At 41.5% G+C, this 23329-nt stretch overlaps 1 protein-coding gene across 1 annotated transcript in view; it reads left to right on the top strand.

The window, feature by feature from the left end:
• Positions 1–23068, top strand: part of SMC2 (structural maintenance of chromosomes 2) — a 42482-nt gene extending 19414 nt beyond the window's left edge. The window contains exons 14-25 of the mRNA XM_070742441.1: positions 905–1024; positions 2629–2833; positions 4594–4729; positions 5484–5608; positions 8323–8516; positions 9942–10085; positions 12282–12476; positions 16031–16231; positions 17292–17408; positions 18765–18925; positions 20117–20264; positions 22151–23068. Of these exons, the coding sequence (XP_070598542.1) occupies positions 905–1024; positions 2629–2833; positions 4594–4729; positions 5484–5608; positions 8323–8516; positions 9942–10085; positions 12282–12476; positions 16031–16231; positions 17292–17408; positions 18765–18925; positions 20117–20264; positions 22151–22342 (1938 nt within the window). The 3' untranslated portion in view covers positions 22343–23068. The remainder of the gene's footprint in view (positions 1–904; positions 1025–2628; positions 2834–4593; positions 4730–5483; positions 5609–8322; positions 8517–9941; positions 10086–12281; positions 12477–16030; positions 16232–17291; positions 17409–18764; positions 18926–20116; positions 20265–22150) is intronic.
• The last annotated feature ends 261 nt before the right edge of the window (positions 23069–23329 follow it).

The following is a 23329-nucleotide window of genomic DNA, read 5'->3' as shown; positions in this document are numbered from 1 at the left end:
TTTAGACGTACGTACCACTTCATAGTGCTTTTACAGCCCTCTCTAAGCAGTTTATTGAAGCAGCATATTGCCCCCAACAATCTGGGTCCTCATTTGGAAGGCTGAGTCAACTTTGAGCCAGTGGGGAGATTTGAACTGATGAACTACAGCTAGCAGTTAGCTGAAGTAGCCTGCAGTGCTGCACTCTAATCACTGCACCACCCCAGCTCTATATTGTGGTTGTAAATTGGGGATTACCTGTACAATGTATATAATATTGAATATACCATATTTTTCAGAGTGTAAGACACACCTTTCCAACCTAAAAGAGGGTGGAAATGTTGGTGCGTCTTATATACAAAATACAGCCATGTTTGGCCTCCTATAGCCCTATCCCCATGTCCAATTTTTGCAAAAATGAGGTGGACAGAGGGTCTGGGAAGCCTGCAGAAAGCTCCTGGGGGCTGGGGGAAGGCAAAATGTCCCCATTTTTGTGGGACAATGGGAGAAAAGCGGGGGGGGGGGGGGGTTGCAAAAAATCTGGGCCTTTTTGCCTTCCTCCAGCCACCAGGAAGTCTCTGCGGGCTTCCCAGATCCTCTGCTCACCCCATTTTTGTGGAAAACGGGGTGTTTTTTGCAAAATGGGACCTTTTTGTCTTCTCCCAGTCTCCAAGACTTCTCTGCAGGCCTCTAAAACAAACACAAAATAAAACAAAAAAAATTCTTACTTGCCTCTTTGAAATCTTGGTGAGTCTTATAGTCCAAAAATATGGTAGTTATTAATGATAAATTAGAAGAATCCTGAAAAAAATTAAAAGACATGTTTTAACACTACTTTCTTTTTTACTGTAATAAATTTAGCTGTAACTGCAGGTAAAATGGATTAACGAATATGTGAACTTTTTATAAAATGTTTCTCTGTTAGGTTACTGGGAAAAAGCTGTTAGAAAAAGGGGAACTGAAGCGTCGATATACTATTATTCCGCTGAATAAAATTTCATCAAGATGTATTGGAAAAGAAACTATCAAAGTGGCCAAAACCTTGGTATATTTTCCTTTCTGGGGGTTTGAACTTATTTCTATACTGAGATTTTTAAAAATTCTCTTTTTCAATTTTCCGCATGGTGTTATGAATCGTACAATTATTTTTTAATATGTATTTTCTTATTCTTTATTTTTCTTAATACATATCTCCGAAGTTTTTTTAATTTTAATGATAATATTAAATTTAATATTTCAATTGCCAAGTGGTTATCTTAGTAAGGGATTAAAATAGATGGGGTTCACTAACTCTTTCCAAATAGTGTTCCCCAAATGCGTGGGAATAACAACTTCCAGAATTCACAACCAGAATGGAATGCTGGGTGTTTCAGTTACCACTCAGTGCAAATTCATTATTCTAGGGAAGGAACTTTTCATTCCCCCCCCCCTGGAATATTCACACGAATCCCAGCGACTGGTCAGGTCCCACAGAGTTGGTCTTCTCCGGGTCCCGTCGATTAAACAATGTCATCTGGTGGGACCCAGGGGAAGAGCCTTCTCTGTGGTGGCCCCGACCCTCTGGAATCAGCTCCCTCCAGAGATTAGAACTGCCCCTACCCTCCTTGCCTTTCGTAAACTCCTTAAAACCCACCTATGTCGTCAAGCGCGGGGGAACTGAGACATCTCCCCCTGCCTATGTAGTTTTAATGCATGCTATGACTGTATGTATGTTTTTTATATTGGGGTTCTTTGCTTTTAGATTTTTAAATGTACAAGTGTTATTTTAGATTTTGAATTATTAGATTTGTCAATGTATGTTGTATTTGTCACTGCTGTGAGCCGCCCTGAGTCTGCAGAGAGGGGCGGCATACAAATCTAATTATTATTATTATTATTATTAATAATAATAATAATAATAATAATAATATTCTCATCCATTTGTTACAAAGACATTGTAATTTTCCACAAATAAATATTCCAGAAGAATAGAATTGAATTGAATAACAGAGTTGGAAGGTATCTTGGAGGTCTTCTAGTCCAACCTCCTACTTAGGCTGGAAACCCTACACCACTTCAAACAAATGGTTATTCAACATCTTAAAATCTTCCATTGTTGGAGCGTTTACAACTTCTGGAGGAAAGCTGTTCCACGGATTATGAGGCATTGTAGGAGACAAACAGATTTCCTTGGCATCAAATTTCAATGCTGTGTTTAGCATATAGCAATAGCAATAATCCTCGGAGAGGGATGGCATATAAATCCAATAAATAAATAACATTTAGGCTCATATACCGCTTCATAGTGCTTTTACAGCCCTCTCTAAGCGGTTTACAGAATCAGCCTATTGCCCCCATAATCCTCATTTTACCCACCTCGGAAGGATAGAAGGCTGAGTCAACCTTGAGCCGGTGGGGAGATTTGAACTGCTGAACTACAGCTAGCAATTAGCTGAAATAGCCTGCAGTGCTGCACTCTAACCACTGTGCTACCCCAATTACCACCCCAGGATGCAGAGAATGATATTAGGATCGTAAAAATCTCTATACAATTTTTGAAATTGTTACGAAAAACAAATCTCTATACAATTTTCTTATAGAGTTTAGGAAAAATAAATCCTGAGTCAGGCCTTCTTTAACTGAAACTTGTCCTTTCTCCTTTTGTACTAGGTTGGTGATGACAATGTCAATCTGGCCCTTAGTCTGGTGGGCTACGATTCTGAAATCCAAAAGGCAATGGAGTATGTCTTTGGGCAGGCCTTGGTTTGTGATAACATGGATAATGCCAAGAGTGTCACCTTTGACAAAAGGATAATGACCAAAACAGTCACTCTAGGTGGAGACACATTTGATCCTCAGGGCACACTGAGTGGAGGTACTGGCTAATTTTCTATTCTTTATTACAGTATACTTTTTGACAAGTCTCTTGTTATATTTAAGGAAAATGCCAAGTTTTCTTTTACTGACCTGCATTTATCTGCTTATCCAAAACCTACATGTGTAAATTCACCTATGTAACCAACCTACTATGTGACAAGGTGAGGGTCTTGGATAGATCGTCCAAAGGTGTTTTTTCAGGAGGCAACTGAACTTTCTTCTTTGTTATTCTTTTGAATATATTTCTCTTCTCATCAAAGAATCTTTTTCAGCTTTGACAGGATGGTGGAGAATGGGAGGATTTATGTTCCTTGCAAACAGCTGGTAATTTGCATCCCTTTACAGCAGTGGTTCTCAACCTTTTGACTACTGTAACACTCTCTACATGGGGCTACCTTTGAAGAGTGTTCGGAAACTTCAGATCGTGCAGAATGCAACTGCGAGAGCAATCATGGGCTTCCCTAGGTATGTCCATGTTACACCAACACTTCGCAGTCTGCATTGGTTGCCGATCAGTTTCCGGTCACAAATCAAAGTGTTGGTTATGACCTATAAAGCCCTTCATGGCATCAGACCAGAATATCTCCGGGACTGCCTTCTACCGCATGAATCCCAGCGACCGGTTAGGTCCCACAGAGTTGGCCTTCTCCGGGTCCCATCGACGAAACAATGTCGCCTGACGGGACCCAGGGGAAGAGCCTTCTCTGTGGCGGCCCCAACCCTCTGGAATCAACTCCCCCTGGAGATTAGGACTTCCCCCACTCTCGTCTTTTGCAAACTCCTTAAAACCCACCTCTGTCATCAGGCATGGGAAAATTGATTCCCCTAGGCTGTTTCCGCTTTATGTATGGTTTGCATGAGATGTATGATTGTTTTTATATTAAGGGTTTTTAATTGTTTTAATCATTGGATTTATACTGTTCTGTTGTTGTGAGCTGCTCCAAGTCTTCGGAGAGGGGCGGCATACAAATCTAATTAATAATAATAATAATAATAATAATAATAATAGTAATAATAATAGTAATAATAATAATAATAATTTCTAATACCATGACCCCTTAATACAGTTCCTTATGTTGGGGTGACCCCCAACCATAAGTCTAGCGCCAATTCTCCCAACAGAGCTTTAAGCTGATTGGCAGGAAGGTCAGAGGGACACCCCCACTGTAAACGCCTGATTGGTCCTGCGCATGCACAGAATTAGGATTGTAAAAATATGTTCCAAGGTGCCAGAATAGAAGCTTTAGTTCCTAACACCATGGGAAATTTGTCTTTGCCCATGGTCTTAGGCAGCCCCTGTGAAACGGTCGTTCGACCCCCAAAGGGGTCTCGACCTCCAGGTTGAGAACCACTGCTTTAGAGGGTGGTTGAAACACTTGGAGGTTTATCTATGTCATCAGGATAACCTCCTATTCCTGTAGTCAGCAATTTTTCCTCTGGAAATCCACCCCTACCCCGACACCATTCAAAAGGTGTTCATCCCGAACTGTTATAACTAGAAGTCTGTAGAGATGGCCCTCCAAGAGCTTCTCTAAAGACTCTTGGATAGATCGTTGTAGAATCTTCATAATCCACCAATACCACCCTGTATGAATCATTGCAGTCAGCTGCTGTAGGAATTTATGTAGCCCAGGTATTACACATTCATTATTATTACATTGGTCTGGAATTCAAAGGATTTATGTGCAGGGATTTGAACAAATAAGCAATACCACAACTCATATTTTCACGTGTGCAACTCTGTCTTTTGTAAACCAGGTGCACGGCCTCAGACTGCTTCAGTTTTGTCCCAACTTCAAGAAATGAAAAATGCGCAAGATGAATTGAAAGCAAAAGAGGCTGAGCTACAGATGACGGGAAAAGAGATAGCAAGTCTACAAGTGACTCTTGAAAAGTACGCACTGACTACCTATAAAAGTTTTGCTTTTGAAAGCTAACAGTACCTGCGCCCTTCCGTAAAATGCTCAAGACCCATTTTTGTCACCAGGTGTGGGGATAATTACCATCTTTCCCCTTTTTATTATATTTCTGGCCTTACTGCATGATAGATTAGGTTGGATGTGTGTGACTGCATAGCTAGGGGTTTTATTATGTTATTAATGTCTTTTAAATGAATCTAATTTTTTATTGTTAGATTTGTAATGTATTATATTATTGCTATGCTGTGAGCCACCCCGAGTCTTCGGAGAACGGCGGCATACAAATCTAATAAACTATAAACTATAAACTATAATATTATGTATCATCTTCATTATAAATCTGACAAAATTGAAGCATGCTGTACATGATTTTGGAAAGTTATGTTCATAACGTTTTTAAGAGCCGGGATGGCGCATTGGTTAGAGTGCAGCACTGCAGGCTACTTCAGCTAACTTCTGGCTGTAGATCAGCAGTTCAGATCTCACCACCGGCTCAAGGTTGACTCAGCCTTCCATCCTTCTGAGGTGGGCAAAAATGAGGACCCAGATTGTTGGAGGCAATATGCTGACTCTGTAAACTGCTTAGAGAGGGCTATAAAAGCACTATGAAGCAGTATATAAGTCTAAGTGCTATTGCTATAGTCAGAAAATAACACGAACCACTTTAAAATGTATAAAAGCTTTGTTGGTGGAATATAAATATGTTTTTAAATCATTACATCTGTTAAGGTATCATCAACTGAAGCAACAATGGGAAATGAAATCTGAAGAAGCTGATCTGCTACAAACCAAGTTACAACAAAGTACTTATCACAAGCATCAAGAAGAACTGGACACCCTGAAAAAAACCATTGGTGAGAAGAAAACAGTTATACATACTATAAAAACATTACTTTCTTGAATTGCAACCTGTAGATCAGGGGTCCCCAAACTTTTTACACAGGGGGCCAGTTTACTGTCCCTCAGACTGCTGGAGGGCCGGACTATTAACAAAACCTATGAACAAATCCCTATGCACACTGCACAAATCTTATTTAAAGTAAAAAACAAAATGAGAACAAATACAATATTTAAAATAAAGAAGTAATTAAATAATTAAGTAATAAAGTAATTTATACTTCTTTATTAACAAGTAAATTTAAACTTAAATCAACAAACTCCCTCCATTTCTTCTTCCTTCCTGCCCTCCCTCTTTCCTCTCAATTTCTCTCTTCCCTCTCTCTTTTCTTCCCTCTCTCTCATTTGTTTCATTTTCCTCTCCCTCGTTTTCTCTCCATCATTTTCTCATTTTTCTCTTTTCTCTCTCTCTCACTCTTTCCATCTATCCCCTTTCTCTCTTCCTCTCTATCTCTCCCTTTTTCTCTCTCTCTTTCTTTCTCTGTCCCTCTTTCTCTTTCTCTCACTCATTCTCTTTCTCTCTCCCTCTTTGTATCTCTCCCTCTTTCTTTCTCTCTCTCCCTCTCTCTCTATCTCGCTCCTATCCTCCCTGCCCCTTGCCTCTGTACCGCCTCCTCGCTCAGCAGCAGACCGCGGTGAGTTGACAGGAGATTCGGGAACTTATTATATCTATTGATAAAATCTCGTGGGCTGCCGCGGGCCGGATAAATTGCCTCAGCGGGCCACATCCGGCCCCCGGCCCGTAGTTTGGGGACCGCTGCTGTAGATATTGCTTAGGAAGAAAAGTTGGTTTCGAATCAAACACGTCAAAAATTTTAAGAAAATAAAACAAGCCAAATAGAATTTAAGCATTGTGAGCCCAAAATGGGAAAAAAACCCATAATTAAATTTATTTTAAAGTATTAATGATGACATTGGCTTATTATTTTAGATAGAACAGTAATATTTAATTTATTTCCTAAATTTCATAAAGGGGTACCGTATTTTCCGGCGTATAAGACGACTTTTTAACCCCTGAAAATCTTTCCCAAAGTGGGGGGTCGTCTTATACTCCGGATACTGATTCCACAGCACCGTTCCCCATAGGCTGCGCCCGCGCAGACCAAAATACCGCCCCGCGCGCAGTCCCCATCCCCCTGCCAGCCCATGGGGGGGGGCGCGGGTAGGCGCCGACAGTAGAAGGCGCTGCCCCCGCCCGATCCGCTCCCTCGCCTCCTCTTCCGCCGAAAGAAACGCGCCGAAGCTGCCTGCTTAAGCCTCGCATTGCTCCACCCTGCTTCATCCTGCCTGTAATCCTCCGTTGTGTTTTCGGGGGGGGGGGGGGACGGCGGGAAAACCCTGTGCTGGCCAGGAAAGCCGGGTTTGCTTTCCGTGAAAGCAGCGTGCCTTTTAAACACGCTGCTTTCCTGGACCTCTTTCCTGGGGGGGGAGGGGAGTGGCCTCCTCCCCCACCCACCCAGGAAAATGTTGCAAGAAAGCAGCGTGTTTAAAAGGCGCGATGCTTTCACGGAAAGCAAACCCGGCTTTCCTGGCCAGCACAGGGCTTTCCCGCCGCTTCCCCCCGAAAACACAACAGAGGTCCAGGATGACAGGCGAAGCGGGGTGGAGCAACGCGAGGCTCAAGCTGGTACCGGAAGACCTCCGTTGTGTTTTCTGCTGGGGGTGGGGGGCAGGAGGACCTTCATGGCTTTTCCGGGCAGCTGGCTTGAGCCTTGTGCATGTCAGCAAAGCCGGAGACGTGGAGAGAAAGGAAAGAGAGGGAGGGATAGAGGAGAGGAAAGAAGGAGGGAGGGAGGGAAGGGGGAGAAAAATGAACGAGAGGGAGAGAGAAAGGGAGGAAGAGAGGAATGAATGAAGAGATAAATATAAAGGGAGAGAGGGAGGGGAAGGAAGGAAAAGAGAAAGAGAAAAAAGTGGAAGGAAGAGAGAAGGAAAGAAAGGGAGAGAGAAAGAGAGAAGACAGGAAGGAAGAGAGACAGAGAGAGGGAAAGAAAGAAAGAGTGAGAGAGGAGAGGGGAAGGAAGAGAGAGAGAGTGAGAGAGAGGAAGAAAGCAAGAGAGAGAAAGGAGTGGAAGGAAGAGAGAGGGAGAGAGAAATGATAGAAAAAAGGGGGGAAGAGATGAGAAAATGATTGAGGCAGAGAATGACAGGAAAGAGAGAGAAACAGAGAGAGAAGTGACTCTTGATTTAAAGCATATGGTAAAAGCACTTAAATAATAACAGAGAAAAAAAACCCCAGCCCTCACCTGTTTTTATTAATAGTTATGTTTTTGGATTTGCTGGTTGTTTTAGTTTTAATAGTAATAGAGTTTGGTTTTGTTTTATTATTAATTTATTTTAATAAAAAAGTAGAGATTTTATTTATTTATTTATTTATTTATTTATTTATACTTCTATGCCGCCCAGTCCCAAGGGGACTGCCGCTCAGACACTATACTTTTCCACCGCTTCTTTCTTCTCCGTCTCGCCTCCGCTACTCCCGCTGCCACCTTTGCTCTCCCTGCCGGGGGTAGTCTTATACGGCGAGTATATCTCAAATTCTATATTTTAACTGGAAAAGTTAGGGGGTCGTCTTATACACCCAGTCGTTTTATACGCCGGAAAATACGGTATTTTGCTTTCTGCTGTATAACGTTTCTGTTTAAAAGCAGCAAACGATCTTTGTTTTTAGAGGAAAGTGAGGAGACGCTAAAGAAAACAAAAGAAGTGCAAAAAAAGGCTGAGGAAAAACTGAAAGTGCTGGAAAATAAAATGAAAAATGCTGAAGCCGAAAGGGAGAAAGAACTGAAGGATGCTCAGCAGAAAGTAAACGGAGCCAAGAAAAAGGCTGATATTTCCACTAAGAAAATGAAGGAAAAGGAACAGGTAAACACTGGATAGCAAGGCCAGTCTAGAAAAGAAATAAACTCAACTGGTAGATAGATAATTTTTCTTTTTAAATTGTCTATCGGTGTTCACGTTTCTGAAAGAATCTATGCTGAAGGAAGAACAGCTCTGGTACTTTATGTCAGTGTTTCCCAACCTTGGCAACTTGAAGATATTTGGACTTCAACTCCCAGAATTCCCCAGCCAGCATATGCATGGCATTAGAAAGGTTGAGAACCACTGATCTAGTGGTATCCAATTGATTATGGTCTTTGCTAGATATTGTTCATTCATGTAGAGCAGTGTTTTTCAACCACTGTGCCGTGGCACACTAGTGTGCCGTGAGACATGGTCAGGTGTGCCGTGGGGAAATTAAACAATGGTCCCCAAACTACGGCCTGTGTGCCGGATACGGCCCGCAGAGACCATTTATCTGGCCCGCTGCCAGCCGCCTCCATCCGAACATAAACATTCCCCTCACAATCCCTCCAGCTATCAGCGACAGGAAGAGTGGAGGCACGGGGAATGCTCACTGACCAATCACCTTCTAGGATTCATCCCGACCACTAGTGATGAACCAATAGCAGGCCGCCTCTCATCCACACCCAGGAAGGTCCCCGCTCAGGCTGCCACGCACTTGTCATTGTGCGGCGAGTAGTTGAAGCTGCTACTTCTCTCCATGGTCCTGAATTCTAATCCTGGTCAGGACTGAAGGTAAATGTTGCCATCACTAGATGAAGCCTCAGCCTCAGCTGGTTATGTCTCTCCTGATGGTGTATATAGATATTTGACCTTTTTCTTTTTATAAGAGGCCCCGCAGAGGGTGATATACAATGCATCATAATGCATCACAATGTTATCTATATTGTATATGGCCTCTTGAAGGGTCATCTTCTTAAAGAGCTCAAATCTCTCTATAGAGCATCAAAACAGACAGAACCAAGGCCCCTGCACTCAGCTGACCATGGGATTTGAACCCACAATCCTGGTGTGCCCCAGGATTTTGTAAATGTAAAAAATGTGCCGTGGCTGGAAAAAGCTTGAAAATCACTGATGTAGAGCACATGTCCAGCAAAGTGCATTCTTCGTTCTTCCACTATATCTCAATTTTGGGGAATTACTCTTTTGTAGAATATCCTCGTTTGTGACATGGTCCCAATATGAGATACAAAATATCCTTCTTAGATAACAGGACAAAAAACTGAAACTACAAGGGAAGTCCTGCATTAATGTAACGAAATGTACCGGTAATTCTTCCCTGAGATCCAAATTTATACCACACCAGAGAATTAGCTTGAATAAATATTTATGCCTCTCAAAACTTTAAATGCTAATGTAGACATCCCGTTGTACTTAGTAGCACTCAATCTCATGTAGGTGTGAATAAGATTATGTTGTTAATATCTGCATTATTATTTTTTTTAGGAAGTTGAAGCACTTGTTTTGGAACTTCAAGAGCTAAAACAGGAAGCAACCTCCTATGACCAACAGATAGAGGCTGTGAACGAAGCTATTAAATCATTTGAAGAACAAATTGAGACCATATCAGCTGAAGTAGCAAAAAATAAGGTTAGTCTTATCCTAAACTACTGAAGTAAATACTGAATATCTTTATTTTTATCTTGCCTTTATCGCACCTCACAGCCCTGTGAGGTAGGTTGGGCTGACAGAGAGTGACAGGCCCAAGATCATTCAATCAGTTTTCATGCCTGAGGCAGGAGTAGAATTCATATCCCCTGGTTTGTAGCCTAGCGCCTTAACCACTAGCCCAAACTGGCTCTTAACCAAATATGGCTTGCATAGAACGCAGAACTATATTTTTTTAGCTTTTAGAATATTATTTTATTTATTAATTCAATTTCTATGCCACCCCTCTCTGAGGACTCGGGGCAGCTCACAACATATAAAATATACAATACACAATATCTTAATCCAATTAACTAATTAAAAGTCTAAAAAACCCTAGTCTTAAATACTCCTAGCCTTTCATGGTGAACAACTCATTGTGCCCTAAGTATCTTTTGTTCTGTCGGGCTCTCTGGTAGAATCCTCCCAAAAATTCACAGGTACAAATTTCAGACACACACATGTTTGAAAATTCAAAACAATGTTCTTTATAATGAAAATTCACTTAAACTAAGCCCTCTTTTGGTATAGCAAAGAGCACTGTCTCCAAACAAACTGGTAATTTGTACAAGTCCCTTATCAGTTTTGTGATACTTAGCTTGCAGTGTGAGGCAATTCACAGTCCTTCTTCTTTCACAAAGTGTAACACACTTTGCTCTGGTTTAGTTTCAAAGCGGGGAAAAATCAGCACACAAAAAGTCAAAGTCAGTAAAGCAGGCACGAAACACAATGATGAGATAATCCTCCACAATGGCCAAACCCACAGGCTGCTATTTATAGCAGCCTCACTAATTACCAAGCCCCACCCAACCACAGGTGGCCTCATTTTCTTTGATAATAATCTCTCAGTTGTTGTTGCCTATGCATCGCTCTCCGCATGCGTGGCTGTATCATTAACTCTAGTTCTGAATCCAAGGAGGAGCTAGATAATTGATCTCCTTCGGAGCTGACTGCCACAATCTGCTCCTCCCTGTCACTCATGTCTTCTTGTCAGAGGAGCCTTCATCAGCAGATTCCACGGGGGGGGGGGGGGGGGCAAAACAGGTCTGCAGCATGTGGATGTCTCCCCCACATCCAGAGTGCTTGGGGCAGGAGCTGGGCCAGAGCTAACCACCACATCTTTGTTGACAAATCTTAACTGCAGTTATTAGAAATTGGTCTATACAGTGTTCCCTCGATTTTCGCGGGGGTTGCGTTCCAAGACTGCCCGCGAAAGTCGAATTTCCGCGAAATAGCGGTGCGGAAGTAAAAACACCATTTTTGGCTATGGACAGCCAAAAACTACCCCCACACACCCTTTTTCAAGGCAGCGCAAGGAGCCGGGCTTGAAGTTGGGGGCGGGGAGCGACGAAAGTGCGGAGGCCGGCAAAGATTGTTTTGAATGTCGGCTGCCCCAGCCCCCTCGCCGCTACCACCCGCCCGCCCGATCCACCCCTCTCACCGGCTTTCTTGGGACATGGGTCCTCCTGCAGCAGCGCTGGCGGTTACGGCTTCTCCTCCTCCTCATTCGGCCGGTAGCCGCTCTGAGCGCTTTGAGAATGCCTGCCTCGCCCCTCTCACAGTCCCTTAGCTGAGAGCGCTTTCGTCCCAGCTATCAGCGAGGGGGCTGCAGGAGAGGTGGGGCAGGCATTCTCACAGAGAGGGAGAGAGAGAGGGAGAAAGAGAGAGGGAGCAAGAGGGGGGAGAGTGGAAGGTAGAGAGAGAGAAAAATGATAGAAAAAGGGAGAAAAAAGAGAAATGAGAAAATGATTGAAGCAGAGAATGACAGGAAAGAAAGAGAGAGAGAAGTGACTCTTGGTGATGACGTATGATGTCATCGGGTGGGAAAAACCGTGATATAGAAAAAAAACCGCGGAGTATTTTTTAATTAATATTTTTTGAAAAACCGTGGTATAGCTGTTTCGCGAAGTTTGAACCCGCGAAAATCGAGGGATCACTGTATTTCATATACAGCACCGAGTTTATAACTAGAGCTCCAGGTCTTGCCCCTTAAATGGCCCACCACAGAACCACCTCCAGGTAGCTAGTTCTATTTCTTGCAGTATTTTAGATTTAAACTTAATTTAAAAAAAAAAAAGACCTATCTTTTAGTTTAGTGGTAGTGTGACTGGGGAGCTTTCTGTTATATCTCTTCTTCAGGAATCCGTGAAGAAAGCCCAAGAAGAATTGGCAAAGCAAAAGGCGGTGGTGCTAGCTCAAGATAAAGCAATTAAAGGCAAATCGGCAGAAGCCGTAAAATATAAAGAACAGAATAATGAATCGCAGCTTAAAATTAAAGAGCTAGAGCACAACATCAATAAACACAAACGGGAGGCTTTGGATGCTTCAGCAAAAGTAAGTCAATGTTCCATCTATTTCCTTGCCAACAGATTATCTCCGGGACCGCCTTCTGCTGCACGAATCCCAGCGACCGGTTAGGTCCCACAGAGTTGGCCTTCTCCGGGTCCCGTCGACTAAGCAATGTCGTTTGGTGGGACCCAGGAGAAGAGCCTTCTCTGTGGCGGCCCCGACCCTCTGGAACCAGCTCCCCCCAGATATCAGGGTTGCCCCCACCCTCCTTGCCTTTCGCAAGCTCCTCGTCAGGCATGGGGGAATTGAAATTTTCCTTCCCCCTAGGCTTATAGAATTTATATATGGTATGCTAGTATCTATGAGTGGTTCTTTAAATTGGGGTTTTTTAGATTGTCTTTTAATATTAGATTTGTTTACATTGTCTTTTTATATTGTTGTTAGCCGCCCCGAGTCTTCGGAGAGGGGCGGCATACAAATCTAATAAATAAATAAATAATAAACAATTATAGTTCATAATCTTAATATTTCATGTCAATAAAAACCTGCCCCTCAAATATCTCAAAGCATATCTTCTCCAAATTGTAAAACGTGGTACAGAATTTAGAGTTACGGTATTCAGAATCTTGGCTTTGACCAATAAAACTCTTCTAATAATTGCAACTATATTACGGTGCAGCTTCTTTTCTTTCTTTTTTTTAATTAATTTTAAAAAATATATAATTTATTGATTTATTGAAAGGGGAACAGGGAACAGAGTACAAAAAATAAGGGAATGAGAAAAGGAAAAGTATACATATCCAATTAGCATCTATAGTATATATAACTTAGTGTATATCGTTCATATTATTAAACTAATCCTATTCGTATTACATTCGTGATTTACAGTTGGGATAAAAAAAGACATACGGTGCAGTTTTTAATTATGATTGAAGGGAATGTTTTTTTTAAATACATGAGGAATTTTTTTTTATATTAATTGTACAGTGATCCCTCGAGTATCGCGAGGGTTACGTTCCAAGACCCCTCGCGATACTCGATTTTTTGCGATATAGTGGTGCGGAAGTAAAAGCACCATCTGCGCATGCGCGCCCTTTTTCCATGGCCGCGCATGCGCAGATGGTGGACTTTGCGTGGGCGGCGGGGAAGACCCAGGGAAGGTTTCTTCGGCCGCCCAGCAGCTGATCTGCTCGGCAGCGCCGCAGCAGCGAGGAGCCGAAGATCGGGGTTTCCCCTTTGCGTGGGTGGCGGGGAAGACCCAGGGAAGGTTTCTTCAGCCGCCCAGCAGCTGATCTGCTCGGCAGCGCCGCAGCAGCGAGGAGCCAAAGATCGGGGTTTCCCCGCCGCCCACACAAAGGGGAAACCCCGATCTTCGGCTCCTCACTGCTGCCCGCCTGCCGCTCGCCCGCCCGCCGCTCGAGAGCAAGAGGGGGAGAGATAGAGAAAGAGAGAGAAGGAAAGAAAGAGATGAGAGAGGGAGGAAGAGAGTGTGAGAGAGGAAGAAGCAAGATAGAGAAAGAGAGAGAGAAAGAAAGATGAGAAAGGAAGAGAGTGACGTCATCGGGTGGGAAAAATCACGATATAGCGTTTTGCGAAGATCGAGATCGCGAAAATCGAGGGATCACTGTATTCAATTTCATTATATACAGTACTGAGATTTAAATGCAGGGCCACCTCCCACACTAGATTGGACCTCAACCGCCAAAGTATATTTCTTGACTTAAAGTGGTGAATATTCTCAGGTTGTTGCCTGACTGGGAAACACCTGTAATTGTGTAGCAAATAAGTGATCACTCCATTTATGGAAGCAGATATAAATTCTAAGTCTGAGGAATTGCATCTTTATCACTATTGCCCAGCTGTGTGCAAACTATTCCACGGAGCAGTCTTAATATCAAAATGGGCTGTTTCTTGAAGTTTCAATATATATGAGGCAGGGGTGGGTTCCACTTACCTTCGCCAACAGTTCTCTTTGAGATATTTCGTGCGTGAATGCTCTACTCACACACGCATTCCCTTGTGAAATTTCACTTTCATGCATACTCAGAAGTGGATTTAGCCTGAAACACAGCTAAGGAGCTGATCAGCTGTGCTTCCGGTGACAAAATAAAGGTCAGCATTAACTCAGGAGCAAGCATGAGGGCTTTTTTCAAAGCAGGGAATAACAAGAAGCCATCCAAACATAAGAAAATTCAGAGAAAATTCAGGAAGAAAAGATGGTGGCGTTCACGGACCGGCACTGACATAACCAGATCTGTGACGCCAATGTTACATCCCGAGTGGGTCACTAATGGTTCGGGCGATGTAGTCCAAACCGGGAGAAACCTTCCCCTGATATGAGGTCAAGTCTGAAGCTCCTGGCAGATTTGGTAATTGGAACATTCAGAACGGCCTGTTTCAAGGCCAGAATGGCATACAGTGATTCCTCAATTTTCGTGGAGGTTGTGTTCCCAGACTGTCCGCAAAAGTCGAATTTCCGCGAAGTAGAGATACAGAAGTAACAACACCATTTTTTGGCTATGGACAGCCAAAAACTACCCCCGCGCACCCTTTTCCAAGGCCGTGCAAGGAGCCGGGCTTGAAGTTGGGGGTGGGGAGCGACGAAAGTGCGGAGATTGTTTTTTTAAATGTCGGCCGCCCCCAGCGCCTTTGGTCCCCTCGCCGCTACCCCCCGCCTGCCCGATCCGCCCCTCTCACCGGCTTTCTTGGGGCACGGGTCCTCCTGCAGCAGCACTGGCGGCTACGGTTTCTCGTCCTCCTCATTCGGCCACTAGCCACTCTGAGCGCTTTGAGAATGCTCGCCCCGCCCCTCTTGCAGTCCCTTAGCTGAGAGCGCTTTCATCCCAGCTTTCAGCGAGGGGGCTGCAGGAGAGGCGGGGCAGGTGTTCTCACAGAAAGAGAGCAACAGACAGAGCGAGATAGAAAGGAGAGAGGGAGAAAGAGAGAGAGAGCAAGAGGGGGGAGAGTGGAAGGTAGAGAGAGAGAGAGAAATGATAGAAAAAAGGGGAGAAAAAAAGAGAAATGAGAAAATGATTGAAGGAGAGAATGACAGGAAAGAGAGAGAAAGAGAGAGAGAAGTGACTCTTGGTGATGACGTATGACGTCATCGGGTGGGAAAAACCGTGGTATAGAAAAAGAAACACGGAGTATTTTTTAATTACCGGTAATATTTTTTGAAAAACCGTGGTATAGCCGTTTCGCGAAGTTTGAACCCGCGAAAATCGAGGGATCACTGTACTTCTAAACCCCTGCTCACATATTTTTCCTACTTTCAGGACCATACAGCGGTGAGTACATGGGACATCCAACAAAAACCATCTGGTTTTATGTCACAATTCATATTGCACATATTAGCATGATGCAGAAAGATATTTGCTTCAAAACAAGCAAATAGAGAAAGGAATAGCAAAATCCAGTTTCTTTTTCATTATTTCCGTTCCCCAGAAAGTTGCAACAGAAATAGTGTGGGCGTTGAAGCTTTGACTAATGTGCCTCACCATGCAATTTAGATGTTTCATGCTGATAACATGGTAGCTGATTTGTGCATTGATTTACATTTACAAATGCTTTCTCCTCGTTCCTTTTTTGCACGTTGGTAGGTTGCTAAGATGCTTACAGACTATGAATGGATATCTGCAGAGAAACGTCTTTTTGGCCAGCCAAACACGGCTTATGATTTCAAAACCAATAATCCAAAGGAAGCTGGGCAGAGGCTTCAGAAACTGCAGGAGAAGAAGGAGAAGCTGGGCAGGAATGTCAATATGAGGGCCATGAATATGCTTTCAGAAGCTGAAGAAAGAGTTGAGTGGCTCTTATTTCACTCCCCAACCTTACCTCTCCATGCTACCATAAATAAGAGTCTTCTCAGTCTCCAAATCTGGGCAACCAGATCCACAATTGCAATACGGTAGAAGTTAGAAATATCTACATTGGAGAAGATTTGTACAGTATATCATTTCTGGCATTGCTGTGAATAATGTGGAAGTAATGTGGTTTTTTTGTTCATTTGGCAATCTAGGTAGTGTTTGCACATTCAATTCATTGTAGATATTCATTAATAATCCTGTTAGAAACATAGAAGTCTGACGGCAGAAAAAGACCTCATGGTCCATCTAGTCTGCCCTTATACTATTTTCTGTATTTTATCTTAGGACGGATATATGTTTATCCCAGGCATGTTTAAATTCAGTTACTGTGGATTTATCTACCACGTCTGCTGGAAGTTTTGTTCCAAGGATCTACTACTCTTTCAGTAAAATAATATTTTCTCATGTTGCTTTTGATCTTTCCCCCAACTAACTTCAGATTGTGTCCCCTTGTTCTTGTGTTCACTTTCCTATTAAAAACACTTCCCCTCCTGGGCCTTATTTAACCCTTTAACATATTTAAATGTTTTGATCATGTCCCCCCTTTTCCTTCTGTCCTCCAGACTATACAGATTGAGTTCATTAAGTCTTTCCTGATACGTTTTATGCTTAAGACCTTCCACCATTCTTGCAGCCCGTCTTTGGACCCGTTCAATTTTGTCAATATCTTTTTGTTAGCGAATGCCTATGCAAACCTCAGTTCTAATTATCAAATATTGAACAAAACTAGACTCCCAAAAGATTAAGAGGCCTGGTTTCAGATTGCTCTAATGAAATTACATGAAATTGATTAATTACATGAAAATTAATTTCATGTCAAATGGTAAATCAATGGTTGCTTGATTAATCATTTACAAAGACTGGTTTTCTCTGATAGATAACAGTGATATCAAGGAAGATTGACAGATCCTTTCTTGGATAAGTCAAAAACAAGTTCCTTGCACATTATTAGCCTGTATATTCTGTGCCTAATCCTAATTCTCCTCTTGTACAGTACAATGACTTGATGAAGAAGAAGAGAATTGTTGAGAATGATAAATCTAAAATTCTCGCAACCATTATGGAGCTTGACCAAAAGAAAAATGAAGCTTTAAATATTGCATGGAAAAAAGTAAGTCTTTATGCTTCCTGGCCAAAGATTTCACCACAGACTCAAGGTCATGCCTTATTTCATCCTTTAGTCCTTTAATTTCATCCAGAGTGGTACATCCTTAATGAATTAAGATGGACCACTCTGATAATTATCATCCCACCTACCATGCCCAGAAATCCAGTCAAACAAAATTGTGTGAACAAGAATTCATCATTTGCTGACTTTCTTAATTGTATTGCATGATGTCTACTAATACAGGAATACCCATTTGGGTGGCTAACAGCTTCATGTTGAAGCAGGCTAGTCAGGGAATTCTGGGAGTCGAAGTCCACCCATCTTACAGCATGCAGGCTGGGGAATTCTGGAAGTTGAAGTTGACCCGTCTTAAAACATCATGCCTGGGAAATTCTGGGAAATGAAGCCCACCCATGTTGAAGCAGGCTGGCTGGGAGATTCTGGGAAAGCCACCAGTAGGCTGGCCTTCAATATCACCCATCACGAATCCCAGCGGCCGATAAGGTCCCACAAAGTTGGCCTTCTCCGGGTCCCGTCGACCAAACAATGTCGTTTGGCGAGCCCCAGGGGAAGAGCCTTCTCTGTGGCGGCCCCGGCCCTCTGGAATCAACTCCCCCCGGAGATTAGAACGGCCCCCACCCTCCTTGTCTTTCGCAAATTACTCAGGACCCACCTTTATTGCCAGGCATGGGGGAACTGAGACATCCTCCCCCAGGCTTTTTTATTTTATGTTTGGTATATGTGTGTTGTATGGTTTTAAATTGTTGGGGTTTTAGATATGTTTTATTTTAATATTAGATTTCTCTCACTGTTATATTGTTTTTGTATTACTGTTGTGAGCCGCCCTGAGTCTTCGGAGAGGGGCGGCATACAAATCTAATAAATAATAATAATAATAATAATAATAATAATAATAATAATAATAATAATTTTGACTAATCATTGATGTGCTTGGATGGCATTCCAAAAAGGAAAAAAAAATCTGAGAGATCAAGACCAAAATTAGATTTTATTTCATTTTAGAAAAAACTAGGTAAGGTTAAAATAATTATTCTCCAATAAGGTGACATTGCCACTTTTGGAAAGGCTGCAGGAATCATTCACGTGGCCTCAAGCGTCACTGCTAGTGGGATTCAACTCCTCTTAAACACACACCAATCAAATTTGAAGGAATAATTTAAGAACTCACTGGAGCATAGTTAGGCCCAGCGGGTAAAAGGAAACCTTATTTAAGAAGCCAAAATCAACTCACATAATATTGGTAGGCTAAAATAGGCTAAAACTTTGAATCGGCAGATTCCATGATATTCCTTGGATGCTAATTAATTTTTCTGATGTCATGAATGTTCAATTTTCTAGGTAAATGAAGACTTTGGATCCATTTTCTCCACCCTTCTGCCAGGAGCCAATGCTATGCTGTCACCTCCTGAAGGTCAGACGGTCCTCGATGGTTTGGAGTTTAAAGTTGCCCTGGGCAACACTTGGAAAGAGAATTTAACTGAATTAAGTGGAGGCCAAAGGTTAGCACTTTTTTTTTCTTTGGAAGAGCAAACAAAATAAGACCACTCTGGCTTAAAAAGTTTTTCTTTTTAATTTTAGCATTTCTTCAAAAGTGTACAAAGATTATAGTTAGTGCAGCAAATGTAAAATGCATAAGAGAAAGACCGAAAGTGTTTGTAGGAGGATTACTTTCAAACAGATACAATGATACCTTGTCTTACGAACTTAATTGGTTCCAGGACAAGGTTCGTAAGGTGAAAAGTTCTTAAGACGAAACAATGTTTCCCGTAGGAATCAATGAAAAAGCGATTAATGCATGCAAGCCCAAAATTCACCCCTTTTGCCAGCCGAAGCGCCCGTTTTTGCACTGGTGGGATTCCTCTCAGGCTCCCCTCCATGGGAAACCCCACCTCCGGATTTTGCGATGCTGCAGGGGAATCCCAGCAGAGGAATCCCCCCAGCGCGAAAACGGGCACTTGGGCTGGCAACGGAAGTCTGGGGGTGGGGCATCCCAGCGGTGGCGGCGGGTTGGTAAGGTGAAAATAGTTCAGAAGGAGCAACAAAAAAATCTTAAAACCCCGGGTTCATATCTCGAAAAGTTTGTATGACGAGTTTGTAAGATGAGGTATCACTGTACTGGATGACTGAACCATAATATATTACTGGTTGAAGGTCTTCAGGATTGAATGACATGTAAATGAAGTAAAAAAGAAAATTTTCTGTCTTTAGCTACACTGTGTAGCATGCTGTTTTGATAGACATTTTAAGTCTAATATTTATTCCCGGAATAATATACATTTATTAGTAACATGAATTCCAGCTTCAAACTGCCTCACGCTTTGTAAATTTCTGGGTAAACTTGAACATTTTATTTTAATGGTCCCTACACCTTTTTTACAGCGATAAACTGCTAAAGTCGCTAGGGATTAAACAATACACTCAGACTAAGAATGAAATAAAATTTATTCTGCATACAAAAAGAGAAAGGAGCAAAAGTTCAAAGGAGAAATTAAACTCTTATCAAGAGCCCAGTTTGATAGATATAATGAATTAAAAAAAGAAATATTTTTAAAATTGTTACAATAATTTTGTTTCAAAAAATCATGCTGATAAAAAACCCAAGACATTCTGGTGAGATTTCAGGGGCGGGGGTAGCGTCATGGGGTTTTGTTTTTTGTTTTAATTAATTTAAAATTTAAATTTTTTTTTAGATCCCTTGTAGCTTTGTCCTTAATTTTGGCCATGCTTCTCTTCAAACCTGCTCCCATTTACATCTTGGATGAAGTAGATGCAGCCCTTGATCTTTCACATACTCAAAATATTGGGCAGATGCTTCGAACTCATTTCAGACACTCTCAGGTAATAACAATTTTCTAAAAGCATCTTCTTCTTTTCTCTATTTACCATAGGGAAAATGTGTTCCTGAATTAATTTTCTCTGCTTTACAGGCAAACAGCTCATACATCTTTGCTCCAGAATTGAATCCTTTATTCTCCTGGGTTGTCATTAACATAAAACAAATGCCTTTTTTCCCCCCTATTCTCAGCTTCTGGCGGTCGGCCACTATACTGTATATATGGTCAATAGAAAATAAAATGAATCCATTTTGCGTAAAGACACAATTTGCATATGATACAGTTCATTTTAGTTGCCATAAGTCATTGATTCTTGAACATTGCTTCTCAGAATTTCATGGGGTCAAAACTAGTTGGAACTTGAATGGGAGACCAACAGGAAATCCCAGCCCTGTAGACTAGACTGCAGAGTCAAAAAAAAGTGCTGAAGTAGCAAATTTCATACTGTTGTAAAGAAGATGACATGGATATGTCCATGGAATTACTGGGAGCTTTGTGCCTAATTTGAAAGTGTTTCTGCCTTTAAATCAGAGGTTGGAGACCTCTGCTTTAAATGATGGGTCATTACAAGTAGTTCTCAAACTAATTGGGATGGGCACGTTCGTTGGTCAAAAAGCACAATGTCATATGTCTGCACTGCTTAACAACATTTCTACCATCATTAAGCAAGGACCTTGGGGGGGGCATTAAGTGAGGACCCAGATGATCATAATTTCCAAATTCCTGCCAGCTCCCCCAAAGTCTTTGCTTATTGGAAAGTCATCTGGGAAGGTTGCAAATTGTGACCACAAGATTAGAAAAGACCATTGTAAATCTGGGTCAATTGCTGAGCATCTGGATCTCAATTAAATAAACAAATAAATAAATTAGATGGGGGGGGGGCAAATACTGATATGGGCAGAACCTTGTAAATTCCATTCATTCATTGTCATCACAAGGTCAGTTGCTGAACAAATTATTAAGCAAGGACCATTTATGCAGTTAACACTTTGTTGTCTCTGCTTTTTTAATGCACTTTTTTACACTGTACATGGAGGTATAGATAATTTTCTCTCAGGATCATGCTATATGTTCACTATTTTACTTCAGCAGCATTGAAGTATTTGCTGCTAATATCCCAAATAAAAAACTGGACATATTTTTAAAAATGGCTTGTTCCCCCAAAATAGCTAGTCCTAGGATACTTCCGAAGTTGTGAACCATTTCAAAACTTTTTTGTTTAATCAGAGGCTCAAACAGGTAACATTTAAGGGTATTTCAAGCTCTGTTACGTATAAACACAATTTAAATATACACATGGATATGTATTATTTAAGTATCTCGTTTGTTTGATAACATGGTTATTTTAAACTTTTTTTATCTGTTCACAAAACTACATGTATTTTCAAGAGTATAAGACGCACCTGGGTATAAGATGCACCTTTGTTTTTGGACAGGAAAATAGGGAAAATAATCTGCTTAATGTAGCTAGCCTCCTTAGTCTGGTCAGCTTCAGCACATTATCTTATCCCCTGGTTAAGGCTTAAAAAAAACTTATTCAGAGAGAGTAACAATGAAAGAGCTTGCAAGTTGGTAAGAGGTGGGAACATCGTTAGCACCTGGTCAGGGCTGGAAAGAAACATTTGGAGCAAATTAGAGCAATGAAAAAAACCCTGCAAAGACTTAGGGCTTGGAAAACATTCTTCGCAGAGTATCAATGAAAGAACCTGCAAAGTTAAGAGCTGAGAAGATTGTTAGTGCCTAGTTAGGACTGGGGGGAAAATTTCAGCCTCTTTTAGGGAGGAAAAAGGTGTGTCTTATACTCTGAAAAATACGGTAGTTAGAAAATGCTAGGTTCAGCTAAAAGCCTAGTTTAATATTTTAACATGATTTTTCTGTTCTTTCTTCCAGTTTATTGTAGTTTCATTGAAGGATGGTATGTTCAACAATGCAAATGTGTTGTACAAGACCAAATTTTTGGATGGTGTTTCTACTGTGGCACGATACACACAGGCTCAGAACGGAAATATTGGAGCTGCACAACAAAGAGATGATAAACTAAATAAGAAAGGAAAGAGACTGAAAATATTACCGGCTGTTTGAAAAATATGCCATTAAAATGTGGAAATGCCTCTTCGTTAGCATAGCAATATCCACATATGATCTCTATAGAGCCCCGAGATTCTCTACTCTCAGCAGCTTGAGGGTACAGAAAGGTTAATCTGGTAGGTGTTTTGTTAATTTAGAGTAGAAATATTTAAAAGACCTGTACATATCTCTTCTAATTTTCTTTCTCATTACAAAAAAGCCTGTATTAGCTTAAGAAATAAAATCATACCGATAAAATTTACCTATTTCCATAAACCAAACTACTTACTGGCCAGGAATGCCTAATATATGTGTGTGTGTGTGTGTGTGTGTGTGTTTTCGTAGATTTTCACGGGTATATGTATGTAGATTGTTCTGAGTTCGGGTTTTGCCCCGTGTAATATTTTGAGTGTCTATGCAACGTTTCGATGAAATCACATTCACCACCATCACCTGATGGTGAATGTGATTTCATCGAAACGTCGCATAGACACTCAAAATATTACACGGGGCAAAACCCGAACTCAGAACAATCTACATATTTATATATATATATACACACACACACACACACACAAATAAATAGTATATATAACACATAATCAGAAGACTATAGAATAGTATGTAACGTCTGACTCTGAGCTCTGTGTTCGTTTTAAATTTAAATGTGTGATTTTGTATAGCAGCACAATCTGTCATATTTTTTTGTATTAGTAATAAAATTCTCACATACTGCCTTTATTTGTTGTTGGATTTCCTTAGATTTATTTACTAGAGGAGCTTAATGCGGATTGTTGTATGAGCAAACTGGTTTAATGGCTTACCGGAAACCTTTTTAGTTATTGTCTCAGAGTGGAGGTCCCAAACTATTAGAAAAGTGGTTCTTTTGGAAAGGAGGAAATGGTTGAAGGGAACTGTTAACACTTGCCCAGATGAATGAATAAATGAATGAGGCGGAAATACATTGCATGCTGGGAAGCAAGAGATTGAGGAGCTCCAACT

The sequence above is a fragment of the Erythrolamprus reginae genome, chromosome 2 (genome assembly GCF_031021105.1).
Source record: "Erythrolamprus reginae isolate rEryReg1 chromosome 2, rEryReg1.hap1, whole genome shotgun sequence".
NCBI lineage: Eukaryota > Metazoa > Chordata > Lepidosauria > Squamata > Dipsadidae > Erythrolamprus > Erythrolamprus reginae.
Note: the sequence above shows the minus strand (reverse complement) of the source record. Positions and strands in the feature narration are given on the sequence as shown.